Source organism: Mauremys mutica, chromosome 13 (assembly GCF_020497125.1).
Source record: "Mauremys mutica isolate MM-2020 ecotype Southern chromosome 13, ASM2049712v1, whole genome shotgun sequence".
In the NCBI taxonomy this organism is placed as follows: Eukaryota; Metazoa; Chordata; order Testudines; family Geoemydidae; genus Mauremys; species Mauremys mutica.
The window spans coordinates 58393676-58415299 of NC_059084.1; the positions used below are offsets into that span (position 1 = coordinate 58393676).

At 41.6% G+C, this 21624-nt stretch overlaps 1 protein-coding gene across 1 annotated transcript in view; it reads left to right on the forward strand.

Annotated features, from left to right (window-relative positions):
• Window positions 1-305: 305 nt before the first annotated feature.
• LOC123347869 (cytosolic phospholipase A2 gamma-like) overlaps window positions 306-21624 on the forward strand; it is a 38761-nt gene continuing 17442 nt past the window's right edge. The window contains exons 1-8 of the mRNA XM_044985059.1: window positions 306-311; window positions 2091-2207; window positions 11015-11166; window positions 12346-12544; window positions 13965-14082; window positions 15026-15166; window positions 18902-18955; window positions 21290-21355. Coding sequence (XP_044840994.1) covers window positions 306-311; window positions 2091-2207; window positions 11015-11166; window positions 12346-12544; window positions 13965-14082; window positions 15026-15166; window positions 18902-18955; window positions 21290-21355 — 853 coding nt within the window. The remainder of the gene's footprint in view (window positions 312-2090; window positions 2208-11014; window positions 11167-12345; window positions 12545-13964; window positions 14083-15025; window positions 15167-18901; window positions 18956-21289; window positions 21356-21624) is intronic.

Sequence of the window (21624 nt, forward strand, 5' to 3'; positions counted from 1 at the left end):
AGATCATACATACATTGAGATGACGACTGGGTGAAGAATGTGAATGTCAGAGCACCTTTTGTAGCATTCCAATGGCACACAGCTAGAGGGAATCAAACTGGAAACCTATCTGCAAGCATTGACAAAAACATCTTAATCTGATTTACTTGCAGGTGGCTGTTAAATTGGGAAAATCCAAACAGAAGGCAAAAAAAGTCTATTTTGATAAAGGCCAAAAAGAGAATACTTGGAAAATTGGAGATCAGGTGATGCTCCTGTCATATGCTCTATCAGAACATAATTTATTTAAATTAATGAACTGGACCATGAAGGTACTTATATACTGTCACATCTCAATCTCCCTACAGGGGTATATCAGCGATGAGCAGGGAGGTGGTATTACTGATGTGTACAAGGCTTAATTCCTACTCTGTCACTCTGAGCGCAGAAGGTGGAAGCCCACAAGGATTCTAAAAATTAATACTGGCCAATCCAGACTTGTATTAAACTCCCAAGGTTACAGCTTTTCTCTGACCTTGGCTTGGTAAACACTACCACCACCCAAATGCAAAAAAAAAAAATTAGTTGCAAATTGAGTGTGTTCCTGGGGGCCTTCTGTATGGGGTTCACGGAGTGTTGTCAGCCAAGTTGTGTCCTCTCCAGCAGGAGACAGTAATGCCATCCCTTTTTCTCTCTCTCTCTGTCTCTCTCTCTCTCTCTCTCTCTCACACACACACACACCCTGTTTAAAAGCAGAAAACCACCAGTGCAGATCCAGAGTTCACATTCTTCAGGATCTAGACACCCACACTCACATACCTGCCCACAGACACAATAACACATGTTCAGAAATGTAAGCTGAGCAAATTGCGGGTGTGGGGACAGAGCTTAGCAGAATGCAATTAAGGGCTGGAGTTATCAAAGGAGCAGAAGAATTCCAATGAGGTTTGTCCCCTTAACTTCCTAGAGTGCTTCCTAGAGCCTGCAAGGGCCCTACATTGATTTCCATATAAACTGACTGCTGTCTGTCTACCAGTTACAATGCCCTCTGCCAAATTTTCACAGGAAAGTAACTTTAAAATTAAAAGTCAGGTTGACACCTTGGCATTTGGGCTGAATGGAACCAGAATAAACAGGGCCCCAAATGGGGAATGGGGGCTGTGTCTATTTTCTCAGCTCTTTCTCTCGCCTAAAAGTTTCTAACCAGGGATTTACTGTTTCCTGCGCTCCCAGGCACACACCAAGATCAGAGATGTCTATCTGGTTATCTCCACACACCCCTCTCCCTCTCTTTCCCCCATATATACACTTTATAGGAAGGGGAGGCTTGGGAACATTAACCATCATCAATTTCTGTTGTAGCAGAAGAGAAATGTTATTACTAGGGTCAGTGGGTTTTTGTTGTTTGTTTTTTTGTTTTAAATCTGAACCTCATCACCACCACCCATTTTTTCTCTCTTATTTGTATTTGGAAAGTGGAACCTCTAAACCAACCACACTCCATGTTAGCTTATTTTCTTTTACATTTCCAGGTGGAGATAGGATTTCAACACCTAACTCCTTAGACTCTGGAAATTCCACTCAGTATCCCTATGGGATGATACTAAATGTTCCTTTTGTCTGAACCAGCCACTGAAAAGAACAGTTAGAGGTTGACTTGGTCCTCCCATCGAGGCACTCCCTGAAGAGTCCATTTGTCACTGAAAAAAAATTCCACATCACCAGGAGCTCTACGGGGAAATATGGAACAAATTATGAAAAGGTTTCAATGGAGAAAGGTAAATTATTTATCCTACAGAAACTTGTTTTATTCGACCCAGAGTAGATTTCTTTCAATTTGACAAAACTTTCACAATTTTTGAATTTCGTTCAACCAAAGCCAACTTTGTTTCCCAATTTCTCAGAACTTCAGTGAAGTGAAAAATCAGTCATTTGCCCACCTCCACCTGTAACCTTGGCTGAGGTTTCCAGTTATAGTCCTAATACAAATATAAAGAATAAATCCTGGGAAAACTCCAGGGACTGGTGTTATTTGTGCACAGTCCACATGTCTCCGCTCTATGGCAGCCTTTGGAGAGATGAGATATTTTATTATATTTTATTTTTGGCAGGATGATGTACGTGTCCGACTTTCCCATGAGCTCTCGGCAGGTGAGAAAGAAGCCACTGAGAACAGAAAGGCAAAAGTCCTGGAGTGCCTCAAGAGCCTTGGCATTGCCCATGATGAGGTAGGGGCCCATCATGCCTCTTGGCACAAAGGAGAACAATATAGGATGTTAGTCATGTGGATGGTGATTGAGGTGCCTGGTACAGTGGGAGGAAATGCCTTCAAAATCCTGCCCCATGGAGATGTTCCCCTTGAAATACAACATTCCCAAAGGACCAAGGAGGCAACCCATGGCTACAGACATACAAACCTTATGTCCTTTGGCAGGCTCAAACTTGGGGGCCTTCAGTGCTAAAAGCACAAACCCCTACCCCTTCAGCTGAAGGAGCAGTAAGGGGCTTGCTGAGGCTAACCTCTAGAGAGCTGCATGCTCACGTGAAGTCAGTCAGTGCTTCCTAAAGCAGTGTGTGTGTGTATATACCGCTGTGATTTTGAGGCCAGATAAAGCCTGCAACGTTAGAGGGACAGAGTTGGTTGAGCTACTAATACTTGTCTGACTTATTACTAATATGAGTAATGAACAGTGACTATGTAACATACTTTCTACATATATCACAGCCCCCTCTGCTGGTTGAACCTTACAGAGGGTAAAAGCCAACCACTGCTGCCCACCCCATGGTGTTTTTTTGGTGCTCAGGGTTTAGTAACGATTTGTAATGATGCTGTCTCTGGCAGGACACAACTGAGGGTACGTTCAGACTACACGCCGAATCGGCGGGTAGCGATAGATTTTGCGGGGAATCGATATATTGCGTCTCATCTAGACGCGATATATCGATCCCCGAACGCGCTTCCGTCGACTCTGGAACTCCACCGGAGTGAGTGGCGGTAGCGGAGTCGACAGGGGAGCCGCGGACGTCGATCCCGAGCGGTGAGGACGGGAGGTAAGTCGGGATAAGATACTTCGACTTCAGCTACGGTATTCCCATAGCTGAAGTTGCGTATCTTACCTCAACACTGCCCCACAGTGTGGACCAGGCCTGAGAGTATCAATTCTGGACAAATTGCTTAGAGCAGGGCAGTTACAGCTCAAGGCTGGGTTTCCTTTATTATTAAGGCAAACCAAACCAGCCAAACAGAGACGACTTCTGTCTCACCCCACTGGCTAACCATAAGTCATACAAGCAATTCCCTTAGACGCTCCAGTTTCCCAGTATCACCACAAGTGCCACTCGTTATGGGGATGAATGGTTGTTAAAACCAATACCTCAGTAAAAGAATAAAGGTTCTCTTGATCCCAAAGGACCAAGCCCCAGACCCAGATCAATGTACAAGTCAGATCTTACCCACAAATCACACTGTTGCCAATCCTTTAAATCTAAAATCTAAAAGTTTATTAAAAAAAGAACGAAATATAGATGAGAGTTAAAATTGGTTAAATGGAATCAATTACATACAGTAATGGCAAAGTTCTTGGTTCAGGCTTGTGGCAGTGATGGAATAAGCTGCAGGCTTAAATCAAGTCTCTGGAGTACATCCACAGCTTTTTCAGTCCTTTGTTCAGAGCTTTAGTTTATAGCAAAGTTCCTCCAGAAGTCAGAAACAGGATTGAAGACAAAATGGAGATGCTGCTTCTGACTTTTATAGTCCTTTTGCCATGTGGCTTGTGCTTTCTTTGTTCCAACCACAAGTCACCCAGCACATGGCATGGAAAAACCTCAGAGTTTTGTCAATAGGCATGTCCCTGCATGCCTTGCTGAGTCACAAGGTGATCTGACTTCTCTCAGTGGGTCAAGTGTATAGCTGATCCTCCATAATGGGCCATCAAGCAGGCTAGGCAGTGCTGAGGCCACATTGTCTGGGGTGTCACCCAGAAATAAGAACATAAGAACATAAGAAAGGCCGTACCGGGTCAGACCAAAGGTCCATCTAGCCCAGTATCTGACTACCGACAGTGGCCAATGCCAGGTGCCCCAGAGGGAGTGAATCTAACAGGCAATGATCAAGTGATCTCTCTCCTCCCATCCATCTCCATCCTCTGATGAACAGAGGCTAGGGACACCATTCTTACCCATTCTGGCTAATAGCCATTTATGGACTTAGCCACCATGAATTTATCCAGTCCCCTTTTAAATGTTGTTATAGTCCTAGCCTTCACAACCTCCTCAGGTAAGGAGTTCCACAAGTTGACTGTGCGCTGCGTGAAGAAGAACTTCCTTTTATTTGTTTTAAACCTGCTGCCTATTAATTTCATTTGGTGACCCCTAGTTCTTGTATTATGGGAATAAGTAAATAACTTTTCCTTATCCACTTTCTCAATATCACTCATGATTTTATATACCTCTATCATGTCCCCCCTTAGTCTTCTCTTTTCCAAGCTGAAGAGTCCTAGCCTCTTTAATCTTTCCTCGTACGGGACCCTCTCTAAACCCCTAATCATTTTAGTTGCCCTTTTCTGAACCTTTTCTAGTGCTAGAATATCTTTTTTGAGGTGAGGAGACCACATCTGTACACAGTATTCGAGATGTGGGCATACCATGGATTTATATAAGGGCAATAATATATTCTCAGTCTTATTCTCTATCCCCTTTTTAATGATTCCTAACATCCTGTTTGCTTTTTTGACCGCCTCTGCACACTGTGTGGACATCTTCAGAGAACTATCCACGATAACTCCAAGATCTTTTTCCTGACTCGTTGTAGCTAAATTAGCCCCCATCATGTTGTATGTATAGTTGGGGTTATTTTTTCCAATGTGCATTACTTTACATTTATCCACATTAAATTTCATTTGCCATTTTGTTGCACAATCACTTAGTTTTGTGAGATCTTTTTGAAGTTCTTCACAATCTGCTTTGGTCTTAACTATCTTGAGAGGTTTAGTATCATCTGCAAACTTGGCCACCTCACTGTTTACCCCTTTCTCCAGATCATTTATGAATAAATTGAATAGGATTGGTCCGAGGACTGACCCTTGGGGAACACCACTAGTTACCCCTCTCCATTCTGAGAATTTACCATTAATTCCTACCCTTTGTTCCCTGTCCTTTAACCAGTTCTCAATCCATGAAAGGACCTTCCCTTTTATCCCATGACAGCTTAGTTTATGTAAGAGCCTTTGGTGAGGGACCTTGTCAAAGGCTTTCTGGAAATCCAAGTACACTATGTCCACCGGATTGCCTCTTGTCCACGTTTGTTGACCCCTTCAAAGAATTCTAATAGATTAGTAAGACACGATTTCCCTTTACAGAAACCATGTTGACTATTGCTCAAGAGTTTATGTTTTTCTATGTGTCTGACAATTTTATTCTTTACTATTGTTTCAACTAATTTGCCCGATACCGATGTTAGACTTACCGGTCTGTAATTGCCGGGATCACCCCTAGAGCCCTTTTTAAATATTGGCGTTACATTAGCTAACTTCCAGTCATTGGGTACCGAAGCCAATTTAAAGGACAGGTTACAAACCTTAGTTAATAGTTCCGCAACTTCACATTTGAGTTCTTTCAGAACTCTTGGGTGAATGCCATCTGGTCCCGGTGACTTGTTAATGTTGAGTTTATCAATTAATTCCAAAACCTCCTCTAGTGACACTTCAATCTGTGACGGTTCCTCAGATTTGTCACCTACAAAAGCCAGCTCAGGTTTGGGAATCTCCGTAACATCCTCAGCCATGAAGACTGAAGCAAAGAATCCATTTAGTTTCTCCGCAATGACTTTATCGTCTTTAAGCGCTCCTTTTGTATTTTGATCATCAAGGGGCCCCACTCGTTGTTTAGCAGGCTTCCTGCTTCTGATGTACTTAAAAACATTTTGTTATTACCTTTGGAGTTTTTGGCTAGCTGTTCTTCAAACTCCTCTTTGGCTTTTCTTATTACACTCTTGCACTTAAGTTGGCAGTGTTTGTGCTCCTTTCTATTTGCCTCACTAGGATTTGACTTCCACATTTTAAAGGAAGTCTTTTTATCTCTCATTGCTTCTTTTACATGGTTGTTAAGCCACAGTGGCTCTTTTTTAGTTCTTTTACTTTTTTTCTTAATTTGGGGTATACATTGAAGTTTTGCCTCTATTATGGTGTCTTTAAAAAGGGCCCACGCAACTTGCAGGGATTTCACTTTAGCCACTGTACCTTTTAACCTTTGTCTAACTAACCCCCTCATTTTTGTATAGTTCCCACTTTTGAAATTAAATGCCACAGGGTTTGGGCAGTTGTGTCCTTCCCACCACAGGGATGTTGAATGCTATTGTATTATGGTCATTATTTACAAGCGGTCCCGCTATAGTTACCTCTTGGACCAGCTCCTGCGCTCCACTCAGGATTAAATCTAGAGTTGCCTCTCCCCTTGTGGGTTCCCGTACCAGCTGCTCCATGAAGCAGTCATTTAAAGTATCGAGAAATTTTATCTCTGCATTTCGTCCTGAAGTGAAATGTTCCCAGTCAATATGGGGATAATTGAAATCCCCCACTATTATTGTGTTCTTAATTTTGATAGCCTCTCTAATTTCCCTTAGCATTTCATCATCACTATTACTGTCCTGGTCAGGTGGTCGATAATAGATCCCTAATGTTATATTTTTACTAGAGCATGAAATTTCTATCCATAGAGACTCTATGGAACATGTGGATTCGCTTAAGATTTTTACTTCATTTGAATCTACACTTTCTTTCACACATATAGTGCCACTCCTCCCCCTGCACGACCTGTTCTGTCCTTCCGATATATTTTGTACGCCGGAATGATTGTGTCCCATTGGTTGCTCTCGGTCCACCAGGTTTCTGTGATGCCTATTATATCTATATCCTCCTTTATCACAAGGCACTCTAGTTCACCCATCTTATTATTTAGACTTCTGGCATTTGTGTACAAGCACTATAAAAACTTGTCCCTGTTTATTAGCCTGCCTTTTTCTGATGTGCCAGATTCTTTATGTGACTGTTTATCATCTGATCCGGCCCTTACATTATACTTTTCAGTCCTCTGCTCCTGACTATAACCTGGAGATTCTCTATCATCAGACTCTCCCCTAAGAGAAGTCTGTGTCCGATCCACATGCTCCTCTGCAGCAGTCGGCTTTCCCCCATCTCCTAGTTTAAAAACTGCTCTACAACCTTTTTAATGTTTAGTGTCAGCAGTCTGGTTCCACTTTGGTTTAGGTGGAGCCCATCTCTCCTGTATAGGCTCCTCCCATCCCAGAAGTTTCCCCAGTTCCTAATGAACGTGAACCCCTCCTCTCTACACCATCGTCTCATCCACGCATTGAGACTCTGAAGCTCTGCCTGCCTACCTGTCCCTGCGTGTGGGACTGGGAGCATTTCTGAAAATGCCACCATAGAGGTCCTGGATTTCAGTCTCTTCCCTAGCAGCCTAAATTTGGCTTCCAGGACATCTCTCCTACCCTTCCCTATGTCATTGGCACCTACATGTACCACGACCACCGGCTCCTCCCCAGCACTACACATAAGTCTATCTAGATGCCTCGAGAGATACGCAACCTTCGCACCAGGCAGGCAAGTCACCATACGGTTCTCCCGGTCATCACAGACCCAGCTATCTACATTTCTAATAATCGAATCTCCCATTACTAACACCTGCCTTTTCCTAGAAACTGGAGTTCCCTCCCCCGGAGAGGCAACCTCAGTGCGAGAGGCAACCCCAGCACCATCTGGAAGGAGGGTCCCAACTATGGGAAGATTTCCCTCTGCTCCCATTGACTGCTCTGCTTCCCTGGGCCTTTCTTCCTCCTCAACAGCACAGGAGCTGTCTGAGCGGAGGTGGGACAATTCTACAGTGTCCCGGAAAGCCTCATCAACATACCTGTCTGCCTCTCTTAGCTCCTCCAGTTCCGCCACCCTGGCCTCCAAAGTCCGTACATGGTCTCTGAGGGCCAGGAGCTCCTTGCACCGACTGCACACATACGCCACCCGCCCACAGGGCAGGTAATCATACATGCAACACTCAGCGCAATAAACTGGATAGCCCCCACTCTGCTACTGGGCTTCTGCCTGCATAGTCTCCTAGTTAATGTAAGGGTGGTTTAAAGAAAGAGGTTTTGAATGTAGTTTGGTTTATAGGTTTTAGGATTTTAGGGGGGGGCACAGGGAAGGGGTTACGGCCGGCGAGGGACTCCCGCTCCCTTCCCACTCCCCTTCTAAACTCCCTTGCGAAACTCCCTGTTAGCAGCCCCTGGTCGCTTGTGCGCGGCTTTATAAAGCCCTGGCCTGAGTGAATGCCCCGCCCACTGATTAAGGCTCAGCCAATTACCAGAGGCTTCGAGCTTTCAAACCTGCCTCCAACTGCCAGCCAGAGCACACGGTCCCTCAAACAACCAACCAAACAAACAGACTGACAAACACAAGCTCAGCACACAGCAAGTAACCCCCAAACACAAACAAACACACACTACAGACAGTCACTTACCCCACAGATGCTGTATTAGCTCCTCCTTCACCTGGAGAACTCCCTTGCGAAACTCCCTGTTAGCAGCAATATAGCACAAGTTTGAAATTTAGACAATATAGAGCCAACACTTATAACTCTAAAAACAAAAATGATACATGCATACAGATAGCACACTAATAAACAGCAAATCATAACCTCCTCATAGACACTTCACACGACAACCTTTGTATAATATATGTTGCAAATATATAATAGTGGTTGCAGTTGATGTCAATAACATCACACCCTCAACTCAAAGTTGATGCAGGAAGGGATGATACAAACATCGCTGACTGCATCCCAAGAGGTCCCCATCCTTGGTTCTGTCTTACTACAGCTAGTATTGTTGTATAACAGAAATGGTTTAATCAAGTCATGTTCAATAACATGATTGACTCTCTTTACAAACTCAAGGTAAAACTTGGTTAGAAAAAGTATTAACCATTCATTAATTAACCACTAATTAATCATTAATTAATATTAACCATTAATTAATCATTAATGGTCTGGAGGATGGTGTGGATTGCACCCTCAGCAAGTTTGCAGATGACACTAAACTGGGAGAAGTGGTAGATATGCTGGAGGGTAGGGGTATGATATAGAGGGACCTAGACAAATTAGAGGATTGGGCAAAAAGAAATCTGATGAGATTCTAGAAGGACAAGTGCAGAGTCCTGCATTTAGGATTGAAGTATCTGATGCACTGCTACAGACTAGAGACCAAATGACTAGGCAGCAGTTCTGCAGAAAACAACCTAGGGGGTACAGTGGACGAGAAGCTGGATATGAGTCAACAGTGTGCCCTTGTTGCCAAGAAGGCTAACAGCATTTTGGGCTGTATAAGTAGGAGCATTGTCAGCAGATTGGGGGCATGATCATTCCCCTCTATTCAGCATTGGTGAGGCCTCATCTGGAGTACAGTGTCCAGTTTTGGGCCCCACACTACAAGAAGGATGTGGAAAAATTGGAAAGAGTCCAGGGGAGGGCAACAAAAATGATTAGGGGGCTGGAGCATGTGACTTATGAGGAGAGGCTGAGGGAACTGGGATTGTTTAGTCTGCAGAAGAGAAGAATGAGGGGGGATTTGATAGCTGCTTTCAACTACCTGAAAGGGGGTTCCAAAGAGGATGGATCTAGACTGTTCTCACTGGTAGAAGATGACAGAACAAGGAGTAATGGTCTCAAGTTGCTGAGAGGGAGGTTTAGGTTGGATATTAGGAAAAACTTTTTCACTCATAGAGTTGTGAAGTACTGGAATGGGTTACCTAGGGAGGTGGTGGAATCGCCTTCCCTAGAGGTTTTTAAGGTCAGGCTTGACAAAGCCTTGGCTGGGATGATTTAGTTGGGAATTGGTCCTGCTTTGAGCAGGGGGTTGGAGTTGATGACTTCTGAGGTCCCTTCCAACCCTGATATTCTATGATTCTATGAAAAGTTTTGCTAAAGTCGAGATATATCACATTCACCGCTTTCCCCATATCCACAAAGCCAGTTATCTCATCATTGAAAGCAATCAGGTTAATCAGGCATGATTTGCCCTTGGTGAATCTATGTTGACTGTTCCTGATCACCTTCCTCTCCTCCAAGTGCTTCAAAATGGGGGGGAAAAACAGTCCTATATTACAAGTTTGTCCAAACAAACAAACAAACAAACACTTACTCCCATGAATTATTGAGAGCAACGGACATCAACATGGAGGACAGTAAAGTTAGGAACTTAAATTGCTTTGTTGCTTTTGAAATACCTTCTAGGCACTAAGTTGCATCCCTTTGAAAATTCTGGTACCAGTCTGTTGGTTGGAGCATAAGACAGCTTTGAAAAGAGATGACTAAGGGGGATATGATAGAGGTCTATAAATGTTATTTACTCCTCTTAACACAAGAACTAGGGGTCATAAAAGGAAATTAATAGGTAGAACATTTAAAACAAACAAAAAGAAGTATTTCTTCACACAGAGCACTGTCAAACCTGTGGAACTCTTTGCCAGAGGATGTTGTGAAGGCCAAGACTATAGAGTAGATGAATTCATGGAGGATAGGTCCATCAATGGCTATTAGCCAGGATGGGTAGCGATTGTGTCCCTAGCTTCTGTTTGCCAGAAGCTGGGAATGGGCGACCAGGGATGGATGCCTTGATAATTATCTCTTCTTTTCATTCCCTCTTGGGCACCTGGCATTGGCCACTGTTGGAAGACAGGATACTGGGCTAGATGGACCTTTAGTCTGACCCAATATGGCTGTTCTTATCTTCTTATGAGTTTCAAAGGGCCCTAAGAGATACGGGAATATGCAGGATAAAATGCATTTGCTCTTGAGTCATCATTGGATACAGATCATTGGGCACCTGATAAGGAATGCTTCCCAACATAAGCAAACAAGTCTTGGAACTTGAGGTTCTGTGTGAAATTCTTGAAAGGATACCAAGAGCTGAATAGCAGAGATGCTTCAGCATTGATAGTTCATTTGTCTTTCACTCTTTTCCCTCACCCAGGATACAAAGGATAACATGCCCAATATCACCATCCTAGGATCAGGCGGAGGTCTGCGGGCCATGATAGCCCTTCAAGGAACCTTGGTGGAGATGAAGAAGCAGGGCCTGTTGGATGCTGTCCTGTATCTGTGTGGGGTATCGGGTTCCACCTGGTAGGTGCATGTCAGCAGAAGTGAGAATGAGCCAGTTTACCTGCACAGGGTTGGTGGTCACTGGAGCATTCTTATTATTATTTATCTCTGTAAATTTTCAATTCCTTATGGGTGAGATTTTACCTAAGGGTATGTCTACACTGCAAACAGGGGGTATGATGTATCAGGCATAGGCATACCTGAGCTAGCTTTAACCTTGCTAGCTCAGTCATCAATAGCAGTGAAGCTCTGGGGCTACAACATGGGCTGTACGAGGCTGCTTAGGACCCTCAGCAACTCCTCACAGAGATCCATGCTTCTTCAGCTTCACTGCAATTGGCACTCATGCTAGCTTGATCAAAACTAGCGCATTTGTGTCTACTCATGCTGCAGTCACACCTCTGATTGCAGGGCAGACGTACCCTGTGAATGACCCTTTGGCTTGTATTCCTAAGTCACTTTTGGAAATCCTACTTTTAAGCAGAGAAGACTGGAAAAGCATGCAAAGTGAAACAGAGCTGAAGTGACATGTGTAAACAGGTCCCCAGTATTGAGGCTTGGGAGGAAGCAAAAAGAGTGGAGTTGTCAACGAAGAAAGAGATGGGGAAAGGAAAATCTTCAGAAACCTCTCTCTTTCTTGTGCTTGCTGAGTAGAACTTTTACTCTGATAGTCACCCCATTGAAGTGAACTAGGGTGGCAGAAAATGAGAAGGGTGTTCAAGGGTGACCTATTGAAATGGACTTTGTGTGTATATGTGTGTGTGTTACCATTGCCTTCTGCTGGGAGAGATCAGTTGCTCCTCCTCATGTCATATGCCCTATACTCCAATGTATTTTGCCCAGTCGCTCAAGAAGGACCCGAGCCCTGGGCTCTGGGTCACACTCAGAATGGCCTGATTAGTGTGTTCACCACTGCCCTCTGTTGGGTAGAGTCACAATGGCGTATGCATACATCATAGGGGCCTTGGCATTCAACTGAGGGTCTTACTCTATCCCTGCTATTGCCATACATTTCCCAGCAGCCATGATGACAGACAGCCGTGAATAAAGTCCTTGTTAAATCAGAGATTTGTTACAATGCCAGGATGATAATTAGAATTCCCTGTATGAAAAATAAAAGGTATAAAGATTAAAAGGGGGAAGGGAATTCCCCATCCTATTCCCTTAGACTCAGCCATATCCCTTCTGGTTCATTAAAAGGTGCATGTCCACCCTCTACAAAGACAAGGACTGGACAGAGAACGTACAGGACTTGGAAGAATGCCTGTGTGATACACTTTCCAAATCTTCATGGGATCTTCATAAGGCATACTCTCTTGCATGCCAGGCAGCTAAAGATGAACTCTTCTCTCTGACTGATGTCTGGGCCTCTTTCGTTGTCTATAAAATATTGAAGCAGGTGGGTTGCTACGTAAATCCAGAGTGGTTCCACTGAACAGTCAATGCATTTACTTAATGTATCCTGCCCCCCCTTTCTCAACAGTACTTGGTTACAGGAACAAAATAGTGGAAGTATAATAATAACTCCTGACAATATTTTCAAAGCTATATGAACCCTCGGGCAACTTTGTAAATGTCAGTCTCTTCCCATGAGCTCTTAGAGATCACTGAGGTATTTAAGCATTTCTAAAGAGAGGACTTCAAGGCTGTGTAAGGGATTTGGATACCTATTCCCCATTAAAACTAGTGGGAATTTGACCTCTAAATCCCTTAGGTGGTTTTGGAAATCTCACCCTAGCATATGATCCTAAAATCCATGACTTTCCAGAATATGAAGAGAGCTAAAAGGCGTAAAAGTCTCCATCACAGTCTTGATTATTTTTAATACTACGCTCTTCAAAGCAGAGAAAATGTCTAGTACAAATCAATGGCTGGAAGTTGAAACTAGAGAGATTCTGACTGGAGAAAAACTGTATAGATTTTAGATAATGGGAATAATAAATATTGGAACAATTTACCAAGGATTGTGGTGGATTCTCCATCACTGGCAATTTTAAAACAGCATTGGATGGTTTTCTAAAATATTATTCGACTGCAAATTTTGTTTGTTTGTTTTTTGCTTGGTTTCTGGTCACTGTTGGAGGGTATGATAAATGAAGGGTGGAGAGTAGCTCCCTTTTATGGCTTTGGCTTTGCCCCACCTTCAGAGTTAGGTGAGCATTACCTGGACGATTTAGTTGGTGTTGGTCCTGCTTTGAGCAGGGCGTTGGACTGGATGACTTCCTGAGGTCTCTTCCAACCCTAATCTTCTATGATTCTGTGATTCAACACAGACCCAAATTGACCAAAGGAAGGGGGGTGACTCACTTGAGAGTCCAACAGATCCTTTTGTTGCTGCCTAGGCCATCGTCCTTTGTTCCTGCAAGGCTGGGCTGGGTTCGTCCCATACAAGTCCTGATGAAGTGTGAACTGCCTCTCCGCTCTTGGAGAGTTTTTGCCTGGGCTTATTTTAAGCCATGAAAACACATTTTCAGCCTCATAACTATGTAGTTGTAATTATAAACTATAACATTACTATAACATTACTGTAACAACAATGCTCAGTGCATCATGGGCCTTCCAAAGGCACCCAACATGACAAAATTTGCATTAGATACCACACAATCATGTTATAAGGATGAACATGGGGGTGCAGGGTGTTTCCACGAGGTACAGAATGAACCTACACTAGAATGAGGGAACAATGATGAAGATGATGATGGTCTCAGAAAAAAGGGTCTTTCTAATTACTAGCCTAAACTAATTAGACAGGAACAGAATTACTGGGAACATCACCGACATTTGTGTATTTCTGTGCTCATCAATTCTTAACTTTCCAGTATGATCAGACCACATTATCTCAACAACATGATGCCTCCACAAGTGGGACAAATCCTTATCCCATCTATGCGGCAGTGGAAGCAAAGATATCACATAAAGCAGATGAAAACAGCCCAGGTAAAACAATAACACACTGGTGATATTAGTGAGAGAAACCATGTCTGAAATGTCAAGTACTCGATGGAAAAATAAATATTGATGTTGCCTCTTGCCCTTTCTGCTACTGTAAACACTACTAGGTGGAATCACTATTTAATAGAACTGAATGCAATCTAACAATGTATTTTTTTTAGTCTAAAAATGGCCTTTTTAGAAAATGTGGTGATTTTTTGCATAAACTTCTCACATCTATCTATCTATCTATCTATCTATCTATCTATCTATCTATCTATCTATCTATCTATCTATCTATCACATTTTTATCAAGGACTTTACCAAAATGGTTATTGATGTTCCTCATTGTAAAAAAGCAAAAAACAAACAAATCAACAAAAACAAACAGGTTTTTCAGTAAATGAAAAATTCCCATAATTGTTTCAATAGTGACCTTGAAAAACATTTTCAATACAAATTTCTATCAAATAAGTTTGTGGTAAATTGCCCAATGAGGAACAGTTTCAGAAATGAAAAGAACTTGGAAAACTTCAGAAAATATGAAATTGATGTTTGCATTTTTTGATTAGCTCTACAGTTAAATATATCACTTTTAGATTTGACTCATTATGAGTAATTTTTTCTTTATACTTTTGGGTCAGAGTTAGAGATAGGTGGTTGGAGGGAGGGTGGAGGAAGGCTGTGATGGCCCCCAGGCTTCTGGGATATCCAGGGAAAGCACATGCTGGCCTAAAGAGGAAACACTAGATGGAGAAGGTCACCATAGAAAATGACTTGAAAATGATCATGGCGTGAAGGAACTGAGTGAAAAGAGAGGTAGGATTCCCTGTTAGAGCAAACAGAGTCGCCAGGGAATTGAGAAATTATTACAATCATCCAAGAAGGGGACAACAAGAAGCTGGCACTTGAAAGGGCCTTTTTAATAAACCCTATCTATGTTTCACAGGTACCTGGTTTGAATTCACTCCTCATGAGTCTGGCTTTCCCGGTCTAGGGGCATTTGTGTGCACAAAAAACTTGGGAAGCAAATTCAAGAATGGGAAGTTGAAAGATAACAGCGAAGAGAAAAGTATTTGCTACCTGCAAGGTAAGCATTCAAGTCCCTGATTCTCAGCCAATAGATAGATATGTATTGCAGGTGTGTTACCCAGGGTTTTCAGAACCCAAAGCAGTGGTAACTTAACTGTTTCACTCCAGGCTTTGTCAGAAATAAATCAGTGGGAACACATCAATTTTCATCTGATAAATGATTGATACAAATAAGCGTGCTCTTAACTAGTGTGGAGGCCAAGAATTAATTAATAAAGGTTTGAAGGGATCTTAATGTATGTTAGCTAATTTAGCAGGATTTAGGCTGTGATATGCTGTAAGATAATGTGGTACAGAGTGAATTGTGTGAAAAGTCATTACGACCTTGTAAAATGCAGTCTTGTTTTCTGTTCTAGTATTGAAGACAAATAAGATAGCGAATAGACTTATGTATAAACAAATGCAAATGTTTTCCTTCAATGTCTCCAGGATTGTTAGCCATTGTCTGTAACGAAGGTATAAATGATTGTTATGATTGTTTACTAATTGAGAGAGATTCGTCCGGGACAAGGGGCAACCCAGCTTCCTTTTATTAGATTTAAACACATCCAAACATAAGCAATAGGTTTAGAACATCCCAAATCATTATCTAGAATCTGAGATGGTATTGAGTACTTTGTAGCAGGGTGGTAATGGCAAGGTGCTTTCCCGCTGGGGAGTATGGTGTCATAAAAAACATCTCTCTGGATAGCTGCAGAGAATTTCCCCAAAGTAAACTCTATTATCTAGCCCTTTTTATAACCAACTTTTACAAAATACATGGATCATAGTGACCTCTACTGGGTCATCACTTCTCCCAACATCAATAAACTAGTCATCAACTAACTTTCCTAACAAACTTAGTCATAATAAACTTCTATATTAAAGGCAGAAGCTGCAAACCTACAGCTAGCATATGATTTTGCCTCAAGAAGCCCTGTTTGTTCAAATTAATCCTTAACTATGTGGTGTTCTAGGTTTTTTTTTTTAATTCATGATGGCTAAATGTATATAATATGATTGCAATTGGTTTCATCAAATTCTGGGGTACACGCACCCCTCAAATCTGGGGCAACAAGTCAATCATGTTATTCTAATGCAGCGTGAGATCTACCTCATATTATAGACCTGTTAGGAATGTTTCCAGACACCCAATCCCGTAGGTCTCATCCCAATTTCAGAGCACCCTTGCCAATTGCTTGTACCTACTCAGGTTTCCTTCCCCCCATTCAATCTTCCTTCTGTACCCACAGCATAATTTCCACCTCACTCATGACATTCACACACATGTAACCCCCTTTGCTCACCCTTCTTCCGCCATCTCATATGTTTGTCAAACCACTTAGATCCTGCTGAAATGTTAGCATTTATATAGATAGCACATCCCATCCACGGATATCAATATGCTTTTCAAATATTAGTATCAAGATACCCATTTTACAGAGAAGGGAACTGAGTCACTGAGAGGTGAAGTGGCTTCTCCAAGGTCATGAAGGTCAGAAATGGGGGGTGAAGGAATAGAAGTCAGGTGTCCTAATGCCTAAGCTGCTGCTCTGTCACTAGAGCTGGGATTTTCTAAGGAGCCTAGGGAAGTTAGGGAGCCCAACTTGCATTGAATGTGAGTGGAATTTGGGCACCGAACTCCCATGGTCTCCTTTGAAAATCCCTGCCAGGAACATTAATCTTCCTATTAGTTAATATAACTGTGTAAGCATGTCTTCCTCTTTATATTTATTTATTTAGACAGGGAATTTCCAAAGGGTCTAAAAGAATGAGGCCATTGTGTATGTGTGTGTATGTAGGGAGGAGATTTTCAAAGGGATGAAGGACAGTTAGGCACTCAACTCTCATACAAATTCAATGGGTTTTGGGGTTGTGATTTAGAAGCTAAATCATAGAATCACAGAATATCAGGGTTGGAAGGGACCTCAGGAGATCATCTAATCCAATCCCCTGCTCAAAGCAGGACCAATCCCCAACTAAATCATCCCAGCCAGGGCTTTGTCAAGACTGACCTTAGAAACCTCCAAGGAAGGAGATTCCACCACTTCCCTTATTAAGCCATTACAATGCTTCACCACCCTCCTAGTGAAAAAGTTTTCCTAATATCCAACCTAAACCTCCCCCATTGCAACTTGAGACCATTACTCCTTGTTCTGTCATCTTCTACCACTGAGAACAGTCTAGATCCATCCTCTTTGGAACCCCCTTTCAGGTAGTTGAAAGCAGCTAACAAATCCCCCCTCATTCTTCTCTTCTGCAGACTAAATCATCCCAGTTCCCTCAGCCTCTCCTCATAAGTCATGTACTCCAGCCCCCTAATCATTTTTGTTGCCCTCTGCTGGACCCTTTCCAATTTTTCCACATCCTTCTTGTAGTGTGGGGCCCAAAACTGGACGCAGAACCCCAGATGAGGCCTCACCAATGCTGGCAATGCTCCTACTTATACAGCCCAAAATGCCATATAAGGATCATTTGAAGTCAATGACATGTGTGCTCCTAAGCCAGTTAGTTGCTTTTGAAAATCTTACCCTGGATATCAAACTGCCTTACTTCCTTTGAATATTCCAGCTTCAGTCATTCATTCAAATTTGGACTATACCAATCAAACAGAGTCCATCCTAGCTCTGGGTGCCTTTGACAGTACTTCAAAATATATCTCCTAATGTATATCTCCAGCGATTATTTATCCTAAAGGAGGAAAATAAACTTTCCAACTGTAAGGGTAGGTAAACTCTGGATTAGGTTTCCAAGGGAGGATGTGGAATCCCCATCACTGGAGGTTTTTAAGAACAGGTTGGACAAACATCTGTCAGGATTGGTCTAGATTTATTTGGTCCTGCCTCACTGTGGGAGGATACACAAAAAGACCTCTCAAGATCCTTTCTAGACCTATATTTCCATGATCCTGAGATAAAAGTAATCCAATTAAGATTATAAACATAATAAATACATTTAACACTCCCATCTCTCAACTCACTGTAGGGCAGAGATGTTCCAAAAGTTATCAAACTCTGGGCAGGTAATGTCTTTCTTTCTTTCTTTCTTTCTTTCTTTCTTTCTTTCTTTCTTTCTTTCTTTCTTTCTTTTGTTTGTAAGGCACCTAACACAATGGGGTCATTCTTCATTGCTGGGTCACATAGGCACTGTGATACTACAAATACTAATACTAATTATTAAGGCTGTTTAAAAGTTGGTATTTACATTTATAGGAAATGTGGAAATTTGTTTATACTTCAAATCAGGACTAAAACACAAAATTTTGATCTTTCCCACAAAATGATTTCCATTTTAGGTCAATTGAAATGTTCTGTTTTTATAAAATTGAAACATTGCCTTTCTATTTCTGTAATAGTTTCATTTACACTGAATTGTAAAAGCCAATAAATTTGGGAATGAAAGGTAATTTAAAAATGAAAAAAAATGAAAGGTTCTGTTCCAATGGGTCAGCATGCCCCCTTTCACATTGGAAAGTTTAAGTTTTGACAAAAGAGTATTTTCTGATACAAAAATATTACATTGGAAATGTGTTGACCACCTCAATTTAAAATAAGTTTTTTCAGTCGTGGATGAATGTGTGAATCAAATTGCAAAAGCACATAACCCATCAGAGACTGTCCTGCCAGGGCCCTCTTGACTTTTCTACCAGTGGGGCTTTTATCCAGGCAACTCTTTATGTAGTATTAAAGGGAAAGGTCTTGATGAACTCTGACTTGTGCCATTGTAAATAAGGTCTTTTCCTTCTTGTTTTCAGGTTTATGCGGAAGTGTCTTTGGAAGCATGGAGGAAAACATAAAATATTTAAAAGGTACTGACGTTTCTGCATATTGAAGTTATGGACAGGTCATCAGTGGAATCAGCACAGGTCTCCAGTGGAGAAGCTACTGCACAATTCTGTAGCAATGCTCCCAATTCCCTACTGGTTATCATAGTGGCACTGTCCTGTGTCCAACAATCTCTGTATTAGCAGTAGCCTAAAGTAGCCCATGGGTGTCTTCCAATTGTGGATGGGTTGGATTTTCAAGGGTGCCAAAGGGAGATAGAGCATCTAACTCTCATTTTTTGCCTTTCAAAATCTCCAGCATGCCAGATAATTTCCATATTATTATATCTAAAGATAAGATTTTCAAAGTTTACTTGGGTGTTTGGATCCTAATTTCCACTAATTTTAAAGAAGAGTTGGGCATAATCTAATTTCATGCTTCAGGTCTCAACCAGTCACCTGCAGGAATCAGGAAGGAATTTGTTCCCTGGTGCACATTTGTAAACTGTTTCTTAATTATTCTTAACCTTCCTTTGAAGTATCCAAAATCAGCCACCTCTAGAGATGAGACTCCGGCTGGGGTAGGCTGATGCTCTGAGGTGGTACTGAGAATTTTGTTTCTAGATGCCTGGTTGGTGAGTCATGCTACAGGTCCAACAGATTAGGGGTCAGGAAGGAATTTTCCCCCAGGTCACACTGGCAGGAACTATGGAGATTTATTCACCTTTCTTAGCAGCATTGTGTGCAGGCCACCTGCTGAGATTATATAGGCATGTCTCACCTAATCATTCCCTGCCGTTGCAGGACCTCTGCCTCGTGTGCACCTCAGAATCTCCTGTTCTCAGGCTGTGGCACACAACAGTTCAGCAGTGCCTCAGTTTAAATGAGGTCACTGGGTTCCACTAGGGATATCTGTGTGAAATGTAATGGCCTTCTCATCTCAAACTCTACAAGTTTATGGAACAATGAAATTCAGTTCCTTTAGGTGGCTTTGAAATTCTCAGTTTAGATGAAATCCTGATCTGGAACTTCATACTAATTTTGGAACTATCTACACTTAGGAAAATTCTGGCCTCACTTACACCTGTATAAATCAGGAGCAAATGATTAGCAGTCAGTGGAATTCCCCTTACTTCACACCAGTGTAAGTGACATCAGGCCCACTGTACGGAGGTATCAGGGAAATCCAAAACTAGCTGATTAGTTACTGATGATTTTAAAGGGAAGCAAATGCTCAATACTGGCCTTAATATTTGTGGTGGTGTTTAAAAAAAGAAAAATAATGATCAGATAATGCCTAGATTATAAAACCTAGATAATGATAAAATCTAAGGTTTGATTCTGGTTTCAGGCTGATTTTACACAGTGAAAAATTGTGTCTTCATTTACAGTACCATGAATCAGGAATAATTCCAGTGAAAACAGCAGAGTTAGTTTTGAATAGAGCCAGTTCAAACATTTTGACTAAACCGTTTTCCACCAGAAAATCCTGCTTTGTGATAATCAAAAGTTTTGTGGAAATATGTTGATTCTGATAAAATTTTTGATGGAAAATTTTCAAAATGCTACAAAATCAAAATGGAGTATTTTGTTTTGACTTTATCATTTTGTTTCAATTTTATTATTTCATTTGGTTTCAACTTTTATTTATTTTTTAACTAGCTAGCTAAAAATATCATATATTAACTTATATTTTATATTATATATTTATAGGTCTTATTTTTGTTACCTTATTTTTGTTACCTTCACTAGTTGTTCAAAGGAAACATTTAGTGCGGTCATTTTGATAATTCTGAATTGAAATATTTCACAATTTCAATCCTTCAAGATATTTGGAAGTTTTTACTTTTTGAATCAATTTGAGATGAAAACAAATTTCAGAATCTCCAAAGTTTCCCACAGGCTAGAAGTTCTGTTCCTTACCCACTATCCTTCTGAGTTACACTAATGCAGATCAGATCAAAAACATGTCCCTGATGTCTAGAGATAAGAAAACCTCAAACCTTAAAGAAAAAAAATGACTGCTCTTTAAAAACCCTGGGTAACAGATCTTCAATACCTTGTAACTGAATTTTGATTTCCTAGCTCAGTGGCTATCAATCCCATTTTTTTTTAATCTGCAGATGTCTAAAAATTTTCAAATAGAGGAGCTTTGGAAATCTTAGACAAAATCTGCAGACCCCAAGGGGTCCAGAGACCATAGGTTGAAAACCACTATTTTATGGAAATGACAACCTTTTGTGGACCCCTTAGACATGGTCTCCAGACCCCTAGGGTCCATGGAGTACAGGTTAAAACCCACAGTCCTAGATGATATGGTTAGTGTCCTTAACTTTGTGAAATGACTCATAATTCACGTGTTTTCTTTTCTGTTTTCAGAGCTTGTTCTCCAAATATTTTCCGGAGGACTGCGAGGAGAACATCAGTATGCAGTAGGTGGAGCGGGTGAGTCATTCTATTTCTGGAACCAAGGGCCACTTTTTCTTATAACTCACATTGGGTTTATCCTGCCATGACTTCACTGATATGAATGAGCTAGTTCTGATCTGCACCACTATGAGAAGCTATGTCTGCAATACAGCCCCCCCATCATAGATGAGGAAAACAGCAACAGTTCTTCTGCCAGAGAAGAGTTAATAGGGGAAGCAAAAGTGGATGGGAACCTAGTAGGCAGTGACCATGACATGGTCGAGTTCAGAATCCTGACACAAGGA